At 40.2% G+C, this 24,098-nt stretch overlaps 1 protein-coding gene across 3 annotated transcripts in view; it reads left to right on the forward strand.

The window, feature by feature from the left end:
- Positions 1 to 24,098, forward strand: part of TTN (titin) — a 275,391-nt gene that overhangs the window by 11,099 nt on the left and 240,194 nt on the right. For all 3 annotated transcript variants that reach the window (XM_061434185.1, XM_061434167.1, XM_061434175.1), the window contains exons 7-31: positions 577 to 892; positions 1,449 to 1,601; positions 2,245 to 2,382; positions 3,873 to 4,004; positions 5,248 to 5,385; positions 5,976 to 6,113; positions 6,589 to 6,726; positions 10,549 to 10,842; positions 10,939 to 11,061; positions 12,470 to 12,751; positions 13,005 to 13,070; positions 13,770 to 14,028; positions 14,218 to 14,281; positions 14,397 to 14,612; positions 15,533 to 15,675; positions 16,795 to 17,000; positions 17,550 to 17,783; positions 17,894 to 18,138; positions 19,238 to 19,479; positions 19,599 to 19,763; positions 19,863 to 20,031; positions 20,133 to 21,826; positions 21,969 to 22,250; positions 23,451 to 23,717; positions 23,813 to 24,085. In XM_061434185.1, the coding sequence (XP_061290169.1) occupies positions 577 to 892; positions 1,449 to 1,601; positions 2,245 to 2,382; positions 3,873 to 4,004; positions 5,248 to 5,385; positions 5,976 to 6,113; positions 6,589 to 6,726; positions 10,549 to 10,842; positions 10,939 to 11,061; positions 12,470 to 12,751; positions 13,005 to 13,070; positions 13,770 to 14,028; positions 14,218 to 14,281; positions 14,397 to 14,612; positions 15,533 to 15,675; positions 16,795 to 17,000; positions 17,550 to 17,783; positions 17,894 to 18,138; positions 19,238 to 19,479; positions 19,599 to 19,763; positions 19,863 to 20,031; positions 20,133 to 21,826; positions 21,969 to 22,250; positions 23,451 to 23,717; positions 23,813 to 24,085 (6,377 nt within the window). The remainder of the gene's footprint in view (positions 1 to 576; positions 893 to 1,448; positions 1,602 to 2,244; positions 2,383 to 3,872; positions 4,005 to 5,247; positions 5,386 to 5,975; positions 6,114 to 6,588; positions 6,727 to 10,548; positions 10,843 to 10,938; positions 11,062 to 12,469; positions 12,752 to 13,004; positions 13,071 to 13,769; positions 14,029 to 14,217; positions 14,282 to 14,396; positions 14,613 to 15,532; positions 15,676 to 16,794; positions 17,001 to 17,549; positions 17,784 to 17,893; positions 18,139 to 19,237; positions 19,480 to 19,598; positions 19,764 to 19,862; positions 20,032 to 20,132; positions 21,827 to 21,968; positions 22,251 to 23,450; positions 23,718 to 23,812; positions 24,086 to 24,098) is intronic.

The raw sequence follows: 24,098 nt of genomic DNA on the forward strand, positions 1-24,098 counted from the left end.
TCTGCAAAATGACTAATGTGAAAGCCTTGCAATTCACAAGGGCATGAGGGGCATGATGAAGGCTGTGGGAAGTCTTACAAGAAAATGAGAAAGGTTTATCGTGTTTTAACCTCAAGTTGCACAAGCACGTTGATTACAGAAATCTTGCTTCCTTCAACACCTGTTTGACATCCCCTTGCCCCCCAGAATTGGGAGTACAGAGAAATTTAGAGTTATGTTACCATATTCCCAGTGCCCTTTCTTTAACCGTGTTTTGAGGAAAGACCTTCTGCTGTCTTGACTTTTCTAAACATGAAATGGTAGGGCAGGGCATGGAATTCTTGAGGATTAAATCTGATTCTCATACAGAATTACAGCAGATGAGAATAAGGCTGACTGAAATTTAAAACAAATTACTTTCAAGTACAGTACTTGTCTCTGTGTAGGTTAAGATCCATACATGGCTCAATGCGGAGCCATGGATTTTAAAACCCTGCCTTAAACACTTCCAGATTGTTCTTCCTTCATTCAAATCTAATGACCCAGAGAGTAGTTCCTTGCCTTGACACTCTTTGACCTCTGCCATTTGACTTTCAGGTCCGTGTCTCCGGCGGGGAGGATCTCCACATCCCCCATCAGATCCGTCAAGTCTCCCTTACTCGTCCGGAAGGCTCAGACACCCACCATGCCCCCAGGCCCGGAAGTGCCCCCCCCTTGGAAGCAAGAGGGCTACGTGGCTTCATCTGAGGCTGAGATGAGAGAGACCACGGTGACCACTGGTACTCAGATCAGGACAGAGGAGAGATGGGAAGGGAGATACGGGATCCAGGAGCAAGTGACCATCAGCGGAGCTGCAGGCGCCGCCGCCAGCACTACCTTCGCAGCAGGAGCTGTCGCCGCTGGGGCTGCAGAGGTACTGCTGAAGCTTCCTCCTTCCTTTCCTGTTCTGCTTTCTCCCACCAGAATCCTGCCATGAAACAGTCTGTATAGGTTGAAGGAAGATGCATACGAACATAAGAATACAACAGAAAGTGAAAACCAAATGTGGCTTATACTCTGTGAAATTGCTCTGCGTGCATGCATGCTAAGTCACTTCAGTTGTGTCTGACCCTTTGCGTCCCTATGGTCTGTAGCCCGCCAGGCTCCTCTGTCCATGGGATTCTTCAGGCAAGAATACTGGAGTGGGTTAGCTTGCCCTCCTCCAGGGAATCATCCCGACCCAGGGATCAAACCCAGTTCTCGGCGGGCACTTTACCACGAGAGACACCTGGGAAGCTCCACAAAAGCTGTGTTCTGTGAGATGTTTATAAATGTAGAGTTTAGCAATACATACCGTATCTCTCTTCACGGTGATAGGTGCTCATGCACGTGTCTGTTTTACTCTTGATGACTTCGTTTCCACTGTGTTTTGCAGTTTCTACTAGGCATGTCATTTCAGAAGGTAATATGCTTGCTCATTGCCCATCCAGGTGAAACAAGAAGCTGACAAAAGTGCAGCTGTGGCCACCGTTGTTGCTGCTGTTGATATGGCCAGAGTGAGAGAACCAGTTATCAGCGCTGTAGAGCAGACTGCTCAGAGGACAACCACGACTGCCGTGCACATCCAACCTGCTCACGAACAGGTGGGCGTGCGGCCGCGCAGACCGAGCTCTGTGTGCAGATTTCCCAGGCTGAACCAGGGTTCAGATTGTTTTGAGGGCTGAGCCCTCCATGGCCCAGACTTTTAGGACATTCTGAGCTGGTGGTCTGACACCAGAGGTGTTCACGATATAAATACTCTGTGTCAGGTCTCTGTCAGGCAGCTCGGCAGGTAAGAGGTACCTCTCAGGAGGTCAGACAAGGGGCATCCCTGAGTTAAGACGAGTAAAGGGTGGCTGAGAGGTTAAGCTGAGCAAACAAGGTACCCGGCACCTGGAGCTGTAGTTCCAAAATGGTCCATCCAGAGCTCCGTCTTTCCAGGATCCAGGCAGGGAAGCCATTATTTGAGGGCTACCGTTAACGTTTCTCTAAGCTTTCCCTAAAGAGCTTTGCTTTTACTTTCCTCAAAACCTATGTGACATTTGATTCATGGCTGGAAGGTGTTATAAATCCAAGATAATTTCCCACCTCGTATTTGAATAGATTTTCTGTTATAGTTTAAAATCACTCTAGCTTTCCTCCTTATCCTCTCCTGTGTGACATTTATGTCTTTATCCTGATTTATCATTGTACCTTTTTATATAAGGCACATTACAGTGTTTCTTTTCTCTCCCCTATGAAAATCAGATAAGAAAGGAGGCAGAGAAGACTGCTGTAACTAAGGTGGTAGTGGCCGCCGATAAAGCCAAAGAACAAGAATTAAAAGCCAGAACCAGAGAAGTAATTACGACAAAACAAGAGCAGGTGCACGTAACTCATGAACAGGTGAAGATGGTTTTTGATACGAAATTGTTGCTGCTGCTGTTATCAGTGTCAACCCAGATAGTGCTGTTTACAGGAAAAGGTGTTTTGTGGGCAACATGGTTGATTCACAATGTGGTTGTGTCCCTGGGTACTAGACACCAAAGTCTCCTAGAGTCCCCAAATGCTTCCCTTGTGTAGACAAGAGGGGGTTCCGGGAACACACACTGGAAGTGGAAGCAGGGGTCTCTTCTACACTGACGTGGAGATGCACCGACTACCTGTGAGACTACGAGGGAGGGAGAAGCAGATGCTGAAGCGGGAACTGGGAGGAGCGGCAAAGGACACCGAACCCACAGTGCTTTGAAAATAGCTTCGCAACTGCTTCCTGAGTCTTTGGAAAAACATTTGAGCATGGATTTGAAATGAGGTGGAGAATCTGGCCCTCTCAGGTCAAATGACCAGACAAAAAGCGAAAAAGACAGCCTCGTGATTGCAGGCACTCAGGAGCAGATTAGATAAGACCACCTGATAGGGCTGTTGGCCGGCACTGCCGATTGTCAGTGGGGTGGTTTGGGAAGATAACTTCCAAGCCTCTTTTAACCCTGAGATCCTGAATTTCAGTGATGATGGCTGAAAATGACAAAGAGGAAAATGGAGAAAACTGCCCCTCCCCAAGTACCCCACTTTCCCCTCGCATACACCTTAGGTGTCCAGATCCAAACACAGTATTTCCTGGGCTCCCCAGGTGGCACTAGTGGTAAAGAACCACCTGCCAGGGCAGGAGACTTAACACACGTGGGTTTGACCCCTGGGTTGGGAAGATGCCCTGGAGAAGTAAATGGCAACACGCTCCAGTATTCTTGCCTGGAAAATCCCACGGACAGAGGAACCTGGCAGGCTATAGTCCATAGGGTTGCAAAACGCTGGACATGACTGAAGCAACTTAACTCACAAGGGTTTGGAAAACATTTTACCCGGGATATGGACAAAAGTGTTCTCCCCATAATGTCTCAGTTTTAGAAAGGTTAAGTCTTGATATTCCAAACCTTCATAATATTTAGGACGTTTTCAAAGCAAATGCAAAAATATTGTATAAATGTGGATTACAAATCATCTATGTTTGATTTTTCATTTGTAAAAGAATCAGACAGTATTACTTGTAAAGTCTTCCATTCTAATAGCCTATGCTCTAGGATTTCCTTTAGATGACAGAGTGGCACAGAATAATACTGCCATATACACATTTATAAACATTGGAAGTCTTTTTAAAGAAGACTACACTCTCTAATTCAAAGCAAAGAGTGTTGAATCCATTTCTTTTTCTCTGAGCAGCATAACTTATGGTTTAGACAAAGAGCATGGCTCTATTAATGAAAATGAGATCATTTCATTTAGTGGGCATCTGGAAAAGGACTTCTTTGATTTCCTATTTTGTTATATTTATTAAACATTATGTCAGCTTTCATTAGAGATCAGCAGACAATAAGGTTTGTTTTTATTGTTGATTTCAGATAAGAAAAGAAACTGAAAAAGCATTTGTACCAAAAGTAGTAATTTCCGCAGCTAAAGCCAAAGAAAAAGAAACTAAAATAACTGGAGAAATTACTACAAAACAAGAACAAAAACAAATAACTCAAGAAACAGTAAGTCCAGTTTTCTAAATGCCTTGTAATTTGTTGACAAATATCACATCCCAGACAGCTACATGTTCCCTCTAACCAAAACCTCTAAGTGGAGGAGTCTTCTGTGTATGTTTTCTTTTTGTTGTTTCTCTATGTCTAGTATTGAAATTCTTTCATGATGGAAATTCTGCTCTCATTGCATAATTTTCCACTGAACTGATCAGTTTCAAGAAGATTACCTATCGACTAGAATAGTTTGGGGCACATCAATGACATTTCTAGAGCACACTTAACCAGAAGATAGTGATCACTCCAGCCTAGTTACCCACTGGTACAATCAGTTTTTCCATGCATAGCCCAAGCCCTTGGGCACTTAACCTGTAACACACAAACTTTACATAGTTGTAAGGCATGCATGCATGTCCACGCCACCGCCCCCCCCCACCCCGCCCCATACACACACACACCAGCCATGAACACTTCAACTAAATATCAAGTGAAAGTGAGGAATTTCAACGTCAGGGAAAACCAGTACTTGTGAAAAAAGTGAATTCCTGGTTGATCGACAGTGACGCAGACGTGTTTGCTGGTTTTATGCCATAGACCCAAGTTGGAACAACCTCAATGTCACCAAAATCAACTTCTCTCCCATGTATTGAATCAAGCCTTAAAGGGTCTAGGAAGAGGCCCTTTCTTGTTCAAATAGATTCTTTCATGTTCAAGTAGATTTCAGTGACATTGAGGTTGTTCCAACTTGGCCAGCCTCTCTTAATCTCAAGCTTTTTGTTCATCTCAGAACTACTTTTTTTAAAAGGCGCAACTCAGACTTAAAAGGCTGATCAGAGGCCATTGAATGAACTTTTCTCTCCTACAGTGAGTGAAAGAGTTTGAGTGCACAAGAACCTAACTTGCATAATCAAGAGCATAGAAATCCTTGTTGCCATTGCAAGGCTGATAACTGACAAGTTCAGTAACCGTAGTTGTTTAGCCATTTGCCAGTGAGTACTCACTAAGTTCCCTAATGTGTCAATATATCTCAAAGATGAGGACTTTTCAGTTTCCAAGACAATTTACTAAGGGGCAGGTGGGCAGAAAAGAAGTCCATTTCTGGGTGTTAAACACAAGTGTAGGCCCTTAAAACAGAACCATGGTAGTTCCTCTCTCACCACTAAGCATTCTATATCCTCCTGAATGTTACAAAGTTAACTCACCATTTCTCCTGTGCCTTTTGAAACTCAAACCTTTACTTTACTCTGAAAATCAGATAATACAGAAAGCTGAGACAGCTGCTGTGTCCATGGTGGTAGTTGAAACTGCCAAGCCCACAACACTAGAAACAATTCTGGGAGCCCAAGAAGAAATTGTCACACAACAAGATCAAATGCACATAACTCATGAAAAGGTGACAGTTCTTGCTGGTGTGAAATTCACTCTTGTTTCATTCCGTTTACAAGCCACCTACATTTTCATCCTGGGTCTTAAAATGATCACTTTTTCACCTTCTCCTCTTCTTATAACTCACACGGGAAGCTTCACAATCTCTCAAGAACCTTTTGCTATCTGTCTAGCTTTCACCGCCACTTTTCATTCCTAACTTTTGTATTTCCTTTGGATTGTTACTAATATAATATTATAATTCATTTTAATATTTAACATGTCTCTATTGAAGATTCCAGTGTACAAGTCAATTGATATAATGCAAAGTTATGTGTTATTGATGGCTCCATTGGCATTTCCCATAAATTATGAGAATAATGTGGATAATGCATCCTTTTATTGCTCATCATATTTTTTTGTTTTAGACTGAACTTACTTTGATATTGCTACTAATGAAACAATATTGATGATCAAAGCAACTCAAATGACAAAATGTCCTTGAGTAGGAAGAAATGTTCTTCCTTTCTCAACTTTGACTTACCTTTTTTTTAATTAGAGCTGAATGAAATTTAATGACCATTTTCTCACCTTTTTTTTTTTTAATCATATGACCAGATATTGAAAGAAACTAGGAAAACAGTGGTACCTAAAGTCATAGTTGCCACACCCAAAGTCAAAGAACAAGATGTAGTATCAAGAACTAGAGAAGGCATCACTACCAAAAGAGAGCAAGTTCAAGTAACTCACGAAAAGGTGAATACAGATATTCAAGATGGGAAAAGTTCATCTTTAAACTAATTTCAAGTAAACCATTAACTGCGATGTGATATGAATTATTAATCTGTATTTTCCTTTTTGAATCCCCAACTAAAAACCACATGGTGAATGTATGACTTTTTCTCATTATCTTTATCTGCACCTTTGATTTTCATTCATCTGTAACATTTGTGATTCATTTTATTCCCCATTATCCTTTGCATGAAGATTAGCCTGATTTCTAGAAAGCAATATAGGGAATCATCTGGAGATTTTTTTTTGTAGTTAACATTTCTAAGGTTTGTGATTCCCAGTCAGTGTGTGCACACACTGCCCCAGTGAAAGTTAACTTCTCTTGTGTAGTTAACCCTGAATAACTTCGTCTTGCATCCCCACTAAGAGGGGGGAAGGGTCATCCCATATTCATCTAAAGCCCTGTGCAATTTAAACTTGATTTTACTGTGATAATCAGATGAGAAAGGAAGCTGAGAAAACTGCCTTGTCTACAATAGCAGTTGCTACTGCTAAAGCCAAAGAACAAGAAACAATACTGAGAACTAGAGAAGAAATGGCTACTAGACAAGAACAAATCCAAGTTACTCATGGAAAGGTGATTATTGCTATTCCAAGTGTGAAATCCCCTGTTATAATACACTGATACTAAATCTCATGTGAAATCCTCTATTATAATACTTTAATACCAAGTCTCAGAATTTCTTATGAGACTCTATTAACCTAGTTTAGTTATACAATTGGAAAATTAAATAACAAATTATTTATTATTGTTAATATTACTACATGATCCTTTCCTCACTGACTGCTTTACTATTATTTTCCACTTTTTATTATTAATGTCTAGAATTCTCCAGAAGTTGATGATGGAAACTGCATGCAGACTGTATAAAATTATAGTATTTTTATCTTTAGACTTGTACACATGGACTATTCAAAACTAAAAGCAGGGGTTTCATTAAGGTAGTCAATTTATGAATATATTTTTTTCACTTTTAAATGTGTTTTTTTCTTGGTTTTATGGGTATGAAGTTTCAGTTATGCAAGTTGAGTAAGTTCTAGAGATCTATTGAACAACATCATGCCTAGAGTTAACAATACTATATTATGCGTTTAAAGAGTAGACATCATGTTAGGTGTACTTACCACAATAAAACATGAAATCATGGGAAATGGGGGAAAAAAGAAATTTCATGCAGGCTAATTTTAAGAAATGCCATGGACATTTAAAATATATATATATATATGTAAATAATGACTTTTACTGTTAAGAAGATATAGATTTTGAGGGGTTCATAAATTTGGTATCTTGCGTTGTATAGTATGGGGTTATTTTAAGAAATAACCTATAATTTTCATCATGTGAAACTTTATCTTTTTTCTCTCTGCAAATATCAGATGAGAAAAGAAGCTGAGGAAATCATAGTGCCTGCTATAGTTACTCTCACTAACACTGAACAAGATGCAATATTACAATCTTGAGAAGCAGTTATCCAACCAGAATAAATACACACAAGCTATGAAAATGTTGTTTATAACATCTATTTGTGGCTATGAAATTTCCATGAATTAACCTTCTTCCCATAAATCCATGCCTCGGGTACTGAGTAAACTATTCACCTGATTTTATTCTTCATTGCTAATATAGTAACTGGGTATTAGCAACTAAAACTTTTCAATCTCTTTAGTATCATAACATTCCTTTCTGTATTTCCCTCAATGCTGTTTTCTATGTTTACATCTTTGGATTTTTTCCTAAGACACAATTTAGGATGAGCTGTTAAACATTACCAAAGTCTAATATTGGGCTTCCCTCATAGCTCAGTTGGTAAAGAGCCCTCCTGCGGTACAGGAGACCCTGGTTTGATTCCTGGGTTGGGAAGATCCGCTGGAAAGGGGATAGGCTACCCACTCCAGTATTCTTGGGCTTTCCTGGTGGCTCAGCTGGTAAAGAATCTGCCTGCAACGTGGGAGACCCGGGTTCAATCCCTGGGTTTGGAAGATCCTCTGGAGAAGGGAAAGGCTACCCACTCCAGTATTCTGGCCTGGAAAATTCCATGGACTATATGTATAGTCCATGGGGTCACAAAGAGTCAGCCATGACTGAGTGACGTTTACTCCACACTCAAGTCTAATTTTGAATGGCATATCAACCTTTTCGAAGTCTCATTGACATCAGAAATTCCAATACGTAACATAATCTCATTATTTTGTTTGTTCTGAATCCCACAAATTTGACTATCTTATTTTTGTTATTTAAAATTACCTAAGAATGGAAGCTAAGAAAATGTCTATACCCAAAATAATAGTTACTAGTGCAAAATCTACTGAATCAGCCACACTGCCAAGAACTAGAAAAGGATTTGCTATTAAGTAGGAACAAATGCATCTTTTTCCTAAGGAGATGAAAACTGATGCAGTGGAGGTGAAAAGCATTGTTTCATCCCATTTCATCATCAGTTCTCCTGACTTTTCATCTATCAGGAGTCACTGTGCTCCTGCTGTTCCTTTAATTGCTTAACTGATCAACAAAACATTAGATTCAGTCCAGTTCTTTCAGTGGAACAGCATTTCTAGTTATGAAAAGTCAGATTAAATCACACTATTCTAATTATTCTCAGCTTAAATTGATAGGAATTGAGATCTCCAATTCTAGTCCAAATCTTCCTGATTATCTAGTTTAGAAAAATATGAGGGATATTAGAGTCAGAAAGAAATAAAAGCGGCTATCAGCCTAGAATATTCATTTGTGATTGTCCACCAAAATGAAGGTATGGGTCCACCAGCATATGTATATAGAGTTGAAATATGTTAACCCAGAAAAAACATATAAATGCTTCCCCAATTTAAAATACCTTATCATAGTTAAGATTCTTTTTATGCATAAGTTTTAAATTAAGAATGACATCCGTCTATGTCAGTTGGTGAGTGACAGTTTCTTTGAACCTAAAGTTTCTCATTATTAAAATAGAACAATTTATTTCATAGTCTGGTTGAAAGATTCAGATGAGATATAATGTAAATATAATCATTTTACAGGCAAAGTTATTTATTTATATAAACAAATATAAATCTGTTGAAGATGGTAACATTTTAAAACATCTCTAAAATTAAAGTCAACTTACGGCCCATGTGGTTTGAAAAAAGAAACAACCAGATAAATTAACTTAAACCACCTAATCCTCACATGTATCTTACAGTTTATTTTAAGATGCAATCTAAAGTGAAAATGGTATCTATCCTTCTTCAAGGCAGATTAGGTTGTTTGTGGCTTCCTAGAAGGAGAGCTGGATGAAGCCTGTGATCACTAAAGGCCCAATTTTATCTCAAAAATACCTCATTTATATATTAAATGGTTCAGATCATTTACCATTTGAACAGATATGTAGAGGTAGTACACTTGAAAAACATTTCAGATGCAATCTAGGTTCTACTCACAGCAGCAGAAAACTGGACGTTAATAAAATATTCCAGCATTCTTTTAAACAGCTCTGATGGACATGGTGATGTGATGTTTGCAATATGCTGTTTCCAAGTATTGCACAGAATCATAATATATGAGCCATATCAACTGGCTTGCTTTCTATAAAAGAGAAACTCCTTTGTAAACTGTGTTCCCATTTGTGATAATCATATTCATGGAAATGAGAAAACAACATTTCGTTTTCCTTCTTCACTTTAACTTTCTGTGGTAATAACAGCAAATTGAACTTTGCTTTGAAAGGTTGTTTTCTTGAATCCAAATAGGATAACACTTTGATTTTCATCACAGCATCTTCATTCATGTGTTTTAAGAAAGATACTGTCTAATAAATTAAAAATTTCTTATCCCTAGGGAATCATAAGTAAATTAATATGTTCCCTGTCTGTTTACAAGCTTTCTTGTTATCTCAGATTTGCATGTGAGTGTACAATGCTGCAGCAGCTGATGTTTTCTGGATGGGACTGTGACAATATTTGAGGGCATTTTTATCATCACTGTCATTGCACCTACACCAGACTAAATGATTGGCAATAAAGAATAATCAATTAAGATAACCAGCCCCAAAGTTCTGACTTCACAAGCGCTATCTGTCTGCCATGGACAAAATACTGGACAAACTCATAACTTCTTTCCTATTTTATACACATATTGTGTTGTCCTGTGTTGTGTTTGTGTGATTTAATGTCTAATTAAGCCAGGCTTCATAGAGTGTATCTAACTAGACATCTATGCATTATAATGATCAGTGAAACATTAAGTTCCTAAATGCAATTCTAAATCACATTTCTAGAGACATTAACATAGTTTTGTAACATAGGCACCATCTGCCCATCACGCCTTATAGGCATTGTCTCTTCTCGATGACTATCCCAGGAGGAAAAGTCCCAACCTGACTTTGACATTACTGAGTGTTAATTCTGGAAACCTTGTCTGCAGGTGGGCGTTGGGAAAAAGGCGGAAGCTGTAGCAACAGTGGTTGCTGCAGTCGACCAGGCCCGAGTTCGAGAGCCCAGAGAACCCAGGCATGTTGAAGAATCATACGCTCAGCAGACCACTTTGGAGTATGGATATAAGGAGCACATTTCCGCCACAAAGGTAGCTGAGCAGCCCCCACGTCCAGCCTCAGAGCCCCAAGTTGTCCCTAAAGCAGTCAAACCTGGAGTGATCCACGCTCCTTCTGAGACTCATATCGCAACTACTGATCAAATGGGAATGCACATATCATCACAGGTGAGTTTGGGCCCACTGCCTATTTCTGGGAAGGCACGCATAACTGCTGTGGTCATCTGGTGAGCAAGGGCTTCACTGAGTTCCATTTCCATGCAGATCAAGAAAACTACAGATCTAACAAGCGAAAGATTAGTCCATGTGGATAAACGCCCCCGCACAGCGAGCCCGCACTTTACTGTTTCAAAAATTTCTGTTCCTAAGACAGAACATGGATATGAGGTAAGAAGTTAAAGAGCATGGCAAAGAAATGTTAGGCTTAAAGGAAGACAGTAGGTTGTGTGATGTGGAGTATCTTTGGTGAAGGCAGTACAGGCTTGTTTTTGGTGATGTCTGTTTACCCTCATGTAGACTCAGAAACCCCTAAGGTTGGATTACTGGAACTCGCCCAGCAGAGAGAGCCTAGACTCTCAGATAGTTTCCTGACACCTCTGAGAAGACACAAATCCATACCGGCTTCTCTCTGTTTCACATTCAGTAAAAGGTTCAGTTCAGTTTTCCTTATGCTGTGAGATATTTCAGAATAACATAAATGAGAATGGATACCAATACCAAAGACAGACACTGAGAAGTCATGTGTTTATATACCCAGGATAACAAGATGGAGACGTGTTACCATGTGGTGGTTGGGCTGGACTGTGGGGTCACACAGGCCTGGATTAGCATCCTAACTCTGCCTCTTATTAGCTCTGTCATCAGGAACAAGTTAGTACAAGTGAAAACCTTAGTAAGTTGACAAGACCTAATAATCCTCAATATTAGTCACAGCTGTTCTTACTTTGAGGTTTTTCCCAGGTGGCGCTAGGGGTAAAGAAGCCACCTGCCAATGCAGGAGACATAAGAGACAAGGATTCAGTCCCTGGGTTGGGAAGATCCTCTGGAGGAGGGCATGGCAACCCACTCCAGTATTCTGGCCTGGTGAATCCCATGGACAGAGGAATCTGGTGGGCTAGAGTCCATAGAGTCACAAAGAATCAAACATGACTGAAGTGACTTAGCAGGCACACATTCTTATGTTACACACCCGAGTCGTAGAATCCAAACTGCATGCTTCAGAGAATTATAAGGTATATTTAATACCTGCATTTGGGATAATCTCAAATACCCAGACAGCAACAGAGTAAAAAGAGTAAGGAAACTCTTAAAATATTCTTCTAAGCTTTTTCACTTTCACCTCTCACACAGATTTGTGGCCGAAGCCTAAATGTTCTATTTTAAAGTAGTTCTTAGGAATTAACCAAGTAGTTAAAATTTTTATTATTTTTGAATTTCCCACTCTTGTATTTTCAAACACAGCTTCCTTGGCATGATTTAATTGAAAATTCATGACCAAGTTTTAGAAGACCTTCATTCCCTTTATGATAAGAGCCTAAAATAAGAAGTTCTAAATACAACTCTATTAGGAAGACTTTCAAATTTATTTTAGAAGCTGGAAGGAATGACAGTGAGCTTTATAACTAGCTTATCTCTAACTTTTCATTAACTATAAAAGTGATAATGAGAACATTAAAAAGGGGACCACATAGAAATTTGACTCAGACTTACCACAAGAGCGGTAGTGGCGAAGGACTTCTGGGAGGCAACTGGGATGGCAGTTAAGTGACTATTTTCTGACTCTGTTTCTATTTAGGCATCAATAGCCGGTAGTGCTATTGCCACACTACAAAAAGAGTTGTCAGCCACACCTTCTGCTCAGAAGGTCACCAAATCTGTGAAGGCACCCACCGTGAAGCCTGCTGAGGCTAGAGTGAGAGCGGAGCCCACTCCTTCACCCCAGTTCCCCTTTGCGGAAACACCAGAGACTTTTAAGAGTCAAGCTGACATTGAGGTGAAGAAGGAGGTTGGGGTGAGCATCACTGGTGTTGCAGTCCGTGAAGAGCGCTTCGAAGCACTGCGTGAGCGTGAAACCAAGGTTGGTGGTCACTGGAGCCCCTGCTGTCACTTAATCCATTCCCGGGGAGCAGGACCAGGCTCTAGGCCAATCTGTGCTACAGAAGAGGTCAGCCAGATGCCCTGCCTTTCTCCATTGCTCAGACTTCATTTTATCGAGCATGGTGTGGGTCAGAACTCTTCTAGAATTATTTTTATAATTTTGCATGTGCTAAGAGTTTGAGACTTCCCCTAATTTCCTGAGCATTTTGTAACATCCTTTGTCAAAATTGTAGGTAACAGAAACAGCAAGAGTACCTGCACCTGTTGAAATCCCTGTTACTCCACCAACTTTAGTCTCGGTGAGTAAAGTTGATAGTGTTGGATCACATGCATATCTAGTCAAATAATGTTCATATATGCAAAGATCAGCTTCTCAAACTTGAAAATTCCATGAGTGCGTCTGCAAGTATGTAAGACCATATACTATTAGGCAAGGAGAGGGGGAATTCTGTGTGACAGCCTCAGTCACATAGCCAGCAGATTCGATGAGTTTCTGTTATGTGTAAGGCATGATTGCAAGACTAGTCTAGCCCTCTTTGAAATCTGTCTTACTATCTGAAAAAATGTACGTAAATAAGCATAATAAAATATAAAATGTGATAAGCACTTCAGTAGAGGGAGGGTGCAAAGGAAAGTTTGATTACTTCTAGTTGATAACATAGAAAGCTTTGCTGAAGAGATAACATTCACTGCTGAGACTTCAAGCTTTGTTAGGATTTGAATATGTGCAAACAACGGAGGGTACAGGGATGCCCTCTTATATGACATCAGTACAGTTCCACCTTATGAAGTTGGAAACACCTTACATTTATTTCAAATTGGGAGTATTCCAATTTCCAAAGGAGTTTCTTTACGGATAGTTCCACAGTCTTGATGTTAAGAAAGCATTTTATGACAGTTAGAATGTACAAGGTCAAACCTCCACGTTTGGTACAACATATAGAGATGATTCATGCATCTGCACACGTATCAATACTTCCTGTTTCTTCTTTCTTTAGGGCTTAAAGAACGTGACTGTTATTGAAGGTGAATCTGTCACCTTAGAGTGCCACATCTCTGGATACCCATCCCCCAAAGTGACATGGTACAGGGAAGACTACCAGATAGAAAGTTCCATTGATTTCCAGATAACCTTCCAGAGTGGAATTGCTCGCCTTCTGATTCGTGAAGCCTTTGCAGAAGACAGCGGGCGGTTCACTTGCACTGCTGTGAATGAGGCTGGGACCGTCAGCACATCCTGCTATCTAGCTGTGCAAGGTCAGTGGTCACACCCCCACGGACCTTCCACACACTCCTCACTGCCACCTGGCACTTCTTTCTACACACCTGGTAATGGAGCCCCCTTTTAGAATTGAGGGTCAACTTAACTGTCATGCTAAGGAGAGGTCAGTAGTGAAGCGAACTAAATACCTGACTTTAACCAAAGAACCGTCTGTCTTCTTCTAGTGTCAGAAGAATTTGAAAAGGAAACGACAGCTGTGGCTGAGAAAATTACCACAGAAGAGAAACGGTAACACCTTCTTTTGCTAATGATTTTTCATTGTAGCACAGTTTTGCTTGGTTAGTCCCTTTCGTGTTGGCAAATGGCAGTCCGGAAGCTCACATGAAGGGCATTCTCTTTCCAGCTTCGTCGAATCAAGAGATGTGGTAATGACCGATACTAGCATCACAGAGGAACCAGCAGGGCCGGGAGAACCTGCCGCTCCTTTCTTTATTACAAAACCAGTGGTTCAGAAACTGGTGGAAGGTGGGAGCATTGTATTTGAATGCCAGGTTGGGGGCAACCCGAAGCCCCATGTCTACTGGAAAAAGTCCGGTGTTCCTCTAACCTCAGGATACAGGTATTTTCATGGTTGAATGACAGAGTTTTCTGTGATTTGTCTGATGGGTCTATGACGCCAAGAGAGAATAGAATATACTTACCCCACCCTCAGAGGTAGGGTCTTTTGTTATAGAGCCTTCATGGTGTGCTTTGAGGAGTTTTCGTGTTTTTCACACAAAGTTTTATTGAGAAACAGAGTTATGTCACAAAAGTGGATGGGAGATATATATTTTATATTCTGGTTTGATTCACTTATAGTGCTGCTGAAATAGAGAAAATGATGTGGAATTTTTACACATACAGAACATATTTTTCTACCAAGGATCTGAAACAACATTCAATAAAAAGGCATAATAATTAAGTCACTAAAAGATAAAAGAAAAAGGGTAATTTTTGAAGAAAGCCAGTTATATGTGAAAAATCTATGCTAATAAATTTGCAGTTGAGTATAAAATTCAGCTTTAAATTTACTGCAACTTATTCTAAAAATGTATCCATCATATCTTAATAAGAAGAAATGTAGTGTACCAAAGACTTAATATCGAAATGTTTAAAGGAGTTTATTGTTTTCATTATTCATTTGATCTTCACATAAAACAGGGAACAAAATAATGAGCAAAGAGAAGTATCTTAGTATTTAAATGACCTCATCATTTGCGAACATAAACACTGAGGTCTCTTATTTCCATAAGTAGTGTTATAGTCTATTATTTATTTTGAAGAATATATGACTATTATTTAAAATGAAAAATTTAACTCGTTTGGCCTTCATTACTCATGTCCATGCATTTCCCTCAATTTTTAGCAATCTTATATTCTATGGTGGAGCTTAGTCCCATGTTTAGGATCATTGAATTTTATACTGCAGATCCACATAATGCTTATTTTACTCACATAAGGGTTATTTATGAACTCTTTCATTTGTTCATTTCCATTAAGATACAAAGTGAGTTACAACAAACAAACTGGCGAGTGCAGACTGGTGATTTCGATGACTTTTGCTGATGATGCTGGAGAATACACTATTGTTATTCGTAACAAGCATGGAGAAACGTCTGCATCTGCCTCCTTGCTTGAAGAAGGTGAGTGCAGCACTAAGTAGTTCCATGTGCATGATAAGAATGGAAATGCAGGGAGGAAGCAGCGCTGGGTGACTGTCAGCAGTCCTGCTGCAGCATTCGGCTTTGATACTGGCTCTGTCCACATCTGCCCTCCTCTTGGCCTCAGCTGTATAGGAAATGTTTTAGACCACATGGCCTCAAAAACTGTACCAGTACTAAACTTCACAGGTTCTGACAATAGTTTATTTTTGGTGCATTCATTTCTAAGTATATAATGACTTTGAAAATGCAGGAGGAACTTTGCAAGCAGTTCCGTGGTTAACACTCTGCCTTCCAATGCAGGGGGTCCAGGTTCAATCCCTGGTCAGGGAACTAAGATCCCACATGCCATGTGGTTTGGCCAAAACAATTACATTAAATTAAAAAATGAAAACGTAAGGATTCTAAATCCCATGGCCCTCTAGATCCAGACAGATATTAGTGAGTGCAGTGAAGACAGTGGAGAAATTGAAGAGTATATGCCCTGCCCCAAGGGGTCAATAGCTCCCCACCTCCAGTATGTTGTTGCCAGGCACACACGTACCAGGCTCCATGTTGCTAGAGCTTCCAATGTTTTGTTTTGTTGGTTTTTTTTAAGCTAGAAACCAGGATTTTCAATATTCATAAGTAATTTGAAAAAAAAAAGTGAAATAGCATTTAAATTAAACAAAACGTACCTGTGGGTCCCTATTACCTTTGCCAAGATGTTCACATTTATAGTAGACCATCCTATGTTCTGTACAAAACCCTTAGGGTTAGGATGCTGTCCCCATTTTGCAGATGAAGCACTCAAGACCAAGGAGGATAAATGAATTGCCAGAAGTCACATGACAAATTAGGAAGACCTCTAGGGTTGATCCCAGAGGACTGACTGCTAATATAAAATTTTTTCTATAATAGTAGTGGCTGCTCTGACTTATTAATGTAAGTTTGGGTTTGAAATTCAATCTACTTAGTCTATCCTGAGCACTTTTCATAAAATTTGGAAAATCTGGCTTTTGTTTATCAACTTTCCATAGGGTAGGACTTGCTTGAATGAACAGTGGCATAAAGGCTTTTTCATAAGAACATGAAAAATTCACGCATATTCTTAACCCCTAGCTGATTATGAATCACTGATGAAATCCCAGCAAGAAATGCTTTACCAAACACAAGTGACTGCATTTGTGCAAGAACCTAAAGTTGGAGAAATAGCGCCTGGATATGTATACTCTGAGTATGAAAAAGAGTATGAAAAAGAACAAGCCTTAATTAGGAAGAAAATGGCCAAAGATACTGTAATGGTCAGAACTTTTGTGGAAGACCAGGTAGGTATGACAATAATGACCAAGTAAATCACTTCACACATTATTCTTTCCTCCTGCGGTGCCCCGGTTTTTGTTTGATATTTTCATTTTTGAGTGATGGGCCAGGGTTATATTACTATAAGCAGATGCAGGTGCACTGCCGATGAGCTTCCTTAATCTTCATAATATTAATATGTTGCACACATGACTTTGGAAATAAAGATTACATGTAAGTAGGAAAAACAATTACTAAAACAACAAAGCTCATTACTGCCGACATTTTTTCATCGGTAGGATAGACATCACATGTATAACCCAGACTCTGAGAATACCATTGTTCAAGACACCACAGCATGAACTTCCAAAGATGACTGGGAGGCAGATTAAAAAATAATGACTCATCTAAGTCTCACTGAAAAACAGATAAAAAAGCAAAATTAAACGCTTCTAGATGTTTCTTCCGGTTAAAAATTTTAATCAAACCTTATTTCTGAAAACAAATACTCTTAAAGAATTTCTGTCAGTCAGCAGTTATCTTTTTAACAGACTGTCATCTTTTTTACTACATAGGAATTCCACATTTCTTCCTTTGAAGAGAGACTTATTAAAGAAATTGAATACAGAATAATAAAGACTACATTAGAAGAACTTCTTGAAGAAGATGGAGAAGAAAAGATGGCAGTTGACATTTCTGAATCTGAAGCTATTGAAGCAGGATTTGATTTAAGAGTCAAGAATTATAGAATTCTTGAAGGGATGGGTGTTACATTTCATTGCAAGATGTCTGGGTATCCATTACCCAAGGTAAAATATAGGCATTGATCATACCTCCATGCTACAGTAAAGACACGCATAGGTTATGGTGTAACTCCTTTATGTAAATCTTACTTACATGTGCATGATATTATTCGCAGATTGCATGGTATAAAGATGGCAAGCGCATCAAACATGGAGAGAGATACCATATGGACTTTCTACAAGATGGCAGAGCTAGTCTGCGAATACCTGTTGTTCTTCCGGAAGATGAAGGCATCTATACTGCGTTTGCCAGCAATATGAAAGGAAATGCGATTTGCTCAGGGAAGTTGTATGTGGAGCCCGCGGCACCTCTCAGTGCTCCGACTTACATACCCACGCCAGAACCAGTGAGCAGAATCAGGTGAGAATCATACTAGTTCAGGTTGATCAGTATTTAAATCGTTTAAAACACCAAATATCTCAGTAGCAAATTGCCGTCAGGTAGTGGGGGGTATGAAGGCTAAAATAACCCAGAAGTCTACCATTCTCCGTACTGGCAATTACCCAATTTTTATTTCTTACCCCTGTGTAGAATGAGCAAAGCATCTTTCATCATGTATCATGATATCTGTTTTGCCAGTGCCATAGCTAATATAGTGAAAGCCATGAAGAGTTGTTTAATGTCTGATTTTACGTGTATTATCTCTAGTTTATGAGGAAGGCATGGCAACCTGTCCATGGGGTTGCACAGAGTCGGACTCAACTGAAGCGACTTAGCGTGCAAGCATGCACTCATGGCAATCCACTCCAGTGTTCTTGCCTGGAGAGTCCCAGGGACAGAGGAGCCTGGTGGGCTACAGTCCATAGGGCTGCACAGAGTTGGACACGACTGAAGCGACTGAACACAAGCACACATCAGTAATTTAAACAACAACCATGCAATGGAGGGACTATTGTTGCTATTTTGGGAGTGAGAACACTAAGTTTCCCAGACCCTGTGAAAATTGCCTGAGTTCCCCCAGCCTGTGTGGTGGTGTCAGCACTTGAAATCCAATCCAAGCCAATCTGGCTACAATGTATAGGTAGAGTTTGGGACTTTTTTTCAAATACCTTTCATTTGTTTTTTCTCTTCTGGGAATTGTAAGTTATTTTTCTTTTTCCATATTTATGTTGGTGGTATTTAACCAACCAAGATTCATTGAAATATTTTGGTAGTTGAATCAAAAAGGTTCAGTAACTCATTAAACCCAGTTGGTGAGGGAGGGATAGTATTAAGGACCAGTCTAAGATTTTGAGGATGGGTTCCTGGCTGTGTTGAATAATTCCCGACTGGGATTGGTAGTATATGAACAATATAGTTTTGGGAGCAATAATAATGTATTCTATTTTGGATCCCAATGAGTTTGAGGTACCTTTTAATACACAAAATAAATTCTAAAATAATGTTAAGAAAGAGATTTACTGTGGTGAGTTTTCTCTATGCCTCATGAAAATATTCTTTTTTGCATTTTGTTTTTCAGATCCATCTCTCCACGTTCAGTGAGCAGATCTCCAATACGCATGTCCCCTGCTAGGATGTCCCCTGCACGGATGTCCCCTGGACGCAGGCTGGAGGAAACAGATGAGTCACAACTCGAGAGACTGTATAAGCCAGTCTTTGTGTTGAAACCTACTTCTTTCAAGTGTGTAGAAGGACAGACTGCCAGATTTGACTTAAAGGTTGTGGGTCGACCCATGCCTGAGACCTTCTGGTTTCATGACGGTAAGTGTAAGTTTTCGCTAATAAGTTATTAAACACAAAAATAAACTTATCTGTGTGTCTAACCACTTTTAAAAACAACTATTTTAACGTGATTCCTTTTTTGCTTATTTTTCTGATAGGCCAGCAAATTGTCAATGACTATACCCATAAAGTAGTCGTTAAAGAAGATGGGACCCAATCACTGCTTATTGTTCCTGCAACACCCAGTGATTCTGGGGAATGGACGGTGGTTGCCCAAAACAGGGCAGGGAAATCTTCAATTTCAGTGATTTTAACTGTGGAAGGTATTTGCTCCGAAGACTCAAAATAAATAACCTTATCACTTGGGTTTTACACAAGTAGTTCAGCCCTACTCACTCAGAATCACAACCTTTCTCTTTCAGCTGTGGAACATCAGGTAAAACCAGTGTTTGTGGAAAAACTGAGGAATCTCAACATAAAGGAAGGTTCCCGACTTGAAATGAAAGTCAGAGCTACGGGCAACCCCAATCCTGACATCGTATGGTTGAAAAACAGTGAAATCATTGTACCTCATAAATATCCCAAAATCAGGTAAGTTGGCTTGAAAAATAATTAAACTCATTACACAAATCCAATACTCTAGGAAGTAACAACTACTTTTGTATTGATGATTTATTTTCTACTTTTTATAGAATTGAAGGAACCAAGGGAGAAGCTGCCCTTAAAATTGATTCCACTGTCAGCCAAGACTCTGCCTGGTACACTGCAACTGCTATTAATAAGGCTGGCCGAGACACTACACGATGCAAAGTAAATGTTGAAGTTGAGTTTGCAGAGCCTGAGCCAGAGAGAAGATTAATCATCCCACGAGGGACGTATAGAGCAAAGGAGATTGCAGCCCCAGAACTGGAGCCTCTCCATTTGCGATATGGCCAAGAGCAGTGGGAAGAGGGTGACCTCTATGACAAAGAAAAGCAACAGAAACCATTTTTCAAGAAAAAACTCACTTCCTTAAGACTCAAGCGCTTTGGGCCTGCCCACTTTGAATGCAGGCTGACACCAATTGGCGACCCAACGATGGTGGTAGAATGGCTCCACGATGGAAAGCCACTGGAAGCAGCCAACAGGCTCCGCATGATCAATGAATTTGGGTATTGTAGCCTTGACTACGCAGTGGCGTATTCCAGAGACAGTGGTGTCATTACATGCAGAGCTACTAACAAATATGGAACAGATCACACATCTGCTACCCTTATTGTCAAAGATGAGAAGAGTCTTGTGGAGGAATCTCAATTGCCAGAGGGGAGGAAAGGCTTACAGAGAATTGAAGAATTAGAGCGAATGGCTCATGAAGGTGCCCTTACTGGTGTGACAACCGATCAAAAAGAGAAGCAAAAGCCAGACATTGTCTTGTTCCCAGAGCCAGTAAGAGTACTGGAAGGGGAGACCGCCAGATTCCGTTGCCGGGTAACAGGCTACCCTCAGCCCAAAGTCAACTGGTACCTTAATGGGCAGCTCATCCGCAAAAGCAAACGGTTCAGAGTCCGCTATGATGGCATTCATTATCTGGACATCGTGGACTGCAAGTCTTATGATACAGGTGAAGTCAAGGTCACCGCAGAAAACCCTGAAGGTGTGATAGAGCATAAAGTAAAGCTTGAGATCCAACAGAGGGAAGATTTTAGGTCTGTCCTTAGGCGAGCCCCTGAGCCAAAGCCCGAGTTTCATGTCCATGAACCTGGAAAACTTCAGTTTGAAGTACAGAAAGTAGACAGACCTGTTGACACCACTGAAACCAAGGAAATTGTGAGGCTGAAAAGGGCTGAAAGAATCACCCATGAAAAAGTATCTGAAGAGTCAGAAGAGCTGCGTAGCAAGTTCAAGCGCAGGACTGAGGAAGGCTATTATGAAGCCATTACAGCTGTGGAGCTCAAGTCTCGTAAGAAGGATGAATCCTATGAAGAGCTTCTAAGGAAGACAAAAGAAGAACTTCTCCACTGGACCAAGGAGCTAACCGAAGAGGAGAAGAAAGCCCTTGCTGAAGAAGGCAAAATCACTATTCCAACTTTTAAACCTGACAAAATTGAATTAAGTCCTAGTATGGAGGCCCCCAAAATATTCGAAAGAATCCAAAGCCAAACAGTGGGCCAGGGCTCTGACGCACACTTCCGGGTCAGAGTGGTGGGAAAACCTGATCCTGAATGTGAGTGGTACAAAAACGGTGTGAAGATTGAGCGCTCTGACCGAATCTACTGGTATTGGCCCGAAGACAATGTTTGTGAGCTGGTCATAAGAGATGTGACTGCTGAGGACTCTGCCAGCATCATGGTGAAAGCCATCAATATTGCTGGGGAAACCTCAAGCCACGCATTCTTACTCGTCCAGGGTAATTTGAATTTCTTTCATTTGATGGATCTATTTTTATTTATCTGTGAATATCCAATAGTGTATTGTCTTAATTTTCTTTTCCATTACCCAAATTGTGTATTCAATTTAATGTGCTTTATCCCCCCCTTTTTCTCTTGTAGCCAAACAATTGATCACTTTTACACAGGAATTACAAGATGTTGTTGCTAAGGAAAAAGACACCATGGCAACCTTTGAATGTGAAACCTCAGAGCCATTTGTCAAAGTGAAATGGTATAAAGATGGTGTGGAGATTCACACAGGAGATAAATATAGGATGCACTCTGACAGGAAAGTTCACTTCCTCTCCGTGCTAATGATCGACACATCTGATGCTGAAGACTATAGTTGTGTACTTGTCGAAGATGAAAACGTGAAAACAACAGCTAAACTTATTGTCGAAGGTAGTAAATAATGCTTTTGTTGTTTACTCAAGTTTTAGAGTTACTTTTATTATGTGATAAAATTAGCTATGCAATTGTCACCCCCTAAAAAGGATTCAGTTCAGTTCAGTTCAGTCACTTAGTCATGTCCAACTCTTTGCAACACCATGAACCGCAGCAAGCCAAGCCTCCCTGTCCATCACCAACTCCTGGAGTTTACCCAAACTCATGTCCATTGAGTTGGTGATGCCATCCAACCATCTCATCCTTTGTCATCCCCTTCTCCTCCTGCCCTCAATTTTTCCCAGCATCAGGGTCTTTTCCAGTGAGTTGGCTCTTCACATGAGGTGGCCAAAGTATTGGAGATTCAGCTTCAACCTCAGTCCTTCCAATGAACACCCAGGACTGATCTCCTTTAGGATGGACTGGTTGGATCTCCTTGCAGTCCAAGGGACCCTCAAGAGTCTTCTCCAACACCACAGTTCAAAAGCATCAATTCTTTGGCACTCAGCTTTTCTTTCCAACTCTCACATCCATACATGACCACTGGAAAAACCATAGCCTTGACTAGACAGACCTTTGTTGGCAAAGTAATGTCTCTGCTTTTTAATATGGTGTCTAGGTTGGTCATAACCTTCCTTCCAAGGAGTAAGCGTCTTTTAATTTCATGGCTGCAGTCACCATCTGCAGTGATTTTAGAGCCAAAAAAATAAAGTCTGCCATTGTTTCCACTGTTTCCCCATCTATTTCCCATGAAGTGATGGGACCGGATGCCATGATCTTAGTTTTCTGAATGATGAGCTTTAAGCCAGCTTTTTCAGTCTCCTCTTTCACTTTCATCAAGAGGCTCTTTAGTTCTTCTTCACTTTCTGCCATAAGGGTGGTTTCATCTGCATTACCTATGAATTAAATATAAGCTTCATACCAAGAATCATGACTGTATAATACTAGTTAAGAATGTTGACAATTGGAATATTTTTAAAGTGAGGTTATTTTGATGTCTTGTTTTAAAATTTTTTTTGAATTATAATTCCTTGCTTTATTAAAAATAATTTAAAACTTAAATCCTTTTATTGACAATTTATTTCTCAATCCAGAAGTTAGATATTAAGAATATGCCTGATGGGAGACATAAGAGATTTACAGATAATTTAATTTTTCGTCTAAGTCTAGAAATGTAACTCTCCAGAGAAATTAACTTCTCCTTATCTCATAATTCAGGTGCAGTTGTTGAGTTCGTGAAAGAACTTCAGGACATAGAGGTTCCAGAATCATTTTCAGGGGAGTTAGAATGCATTATAACCCCAGAAAATATAGAAGGCAAATGGTATCATAAGGGTGTGGAGCTTAAATCCAATGGTAAGTACACGATTACATCTCGCCGTGGACGTCAGAACCTCACGGTCAAGGACGTGACGAAAGAGGACCAGGGAGAATACAGCTTTGTTGTCGATGGGAAAAAGACAACCTGTAAACTAAAGATGAAACGTAAGCCACCTCCTTCTTTTCAGCCTGTAGCAAGCAGCATTATGGTTTATTGATAATAAATCATACCATTCTTTTCTCCCCCCATATTTTCACAGCTCGCCCCATCGCCATCCTACAAGGACTCAGTGATCAAAAAGTCTGCGAGGGTGACATTGTTCAGCTTGAAGTTAAAGTCTCCTTAGAGAATGTGGAAGGTGTCTGGATGAAAGATGGCGAAGAAGTGCAGCCGGGTGACAGGGTTCACATTGTGATAGACAAGCAGTCCCACATGCTGCTTATTGAAGACATGACTAAGGAGGACGCTGGCCATTACTCCTTCACCATTCCTTCCCTTGGACTGTCAACCCATGGGCGCGTCTCTGTCTACAGTGAGTGCGACTT

Source organism: Bos javanicus, chromosome 2 (assembly GCF_032452875.1).
Source record: "Bos javanicus breed banteng chromosome 2, ARS-OSU_banteng_1.0, whole genome shotgun sequence".
NCBI classification, from domain to species: Eukaryota; Metazoa; Chordata; class Mammalia; order Artiodactyla; family Bovidae; genus Bos; species Bos javanicus.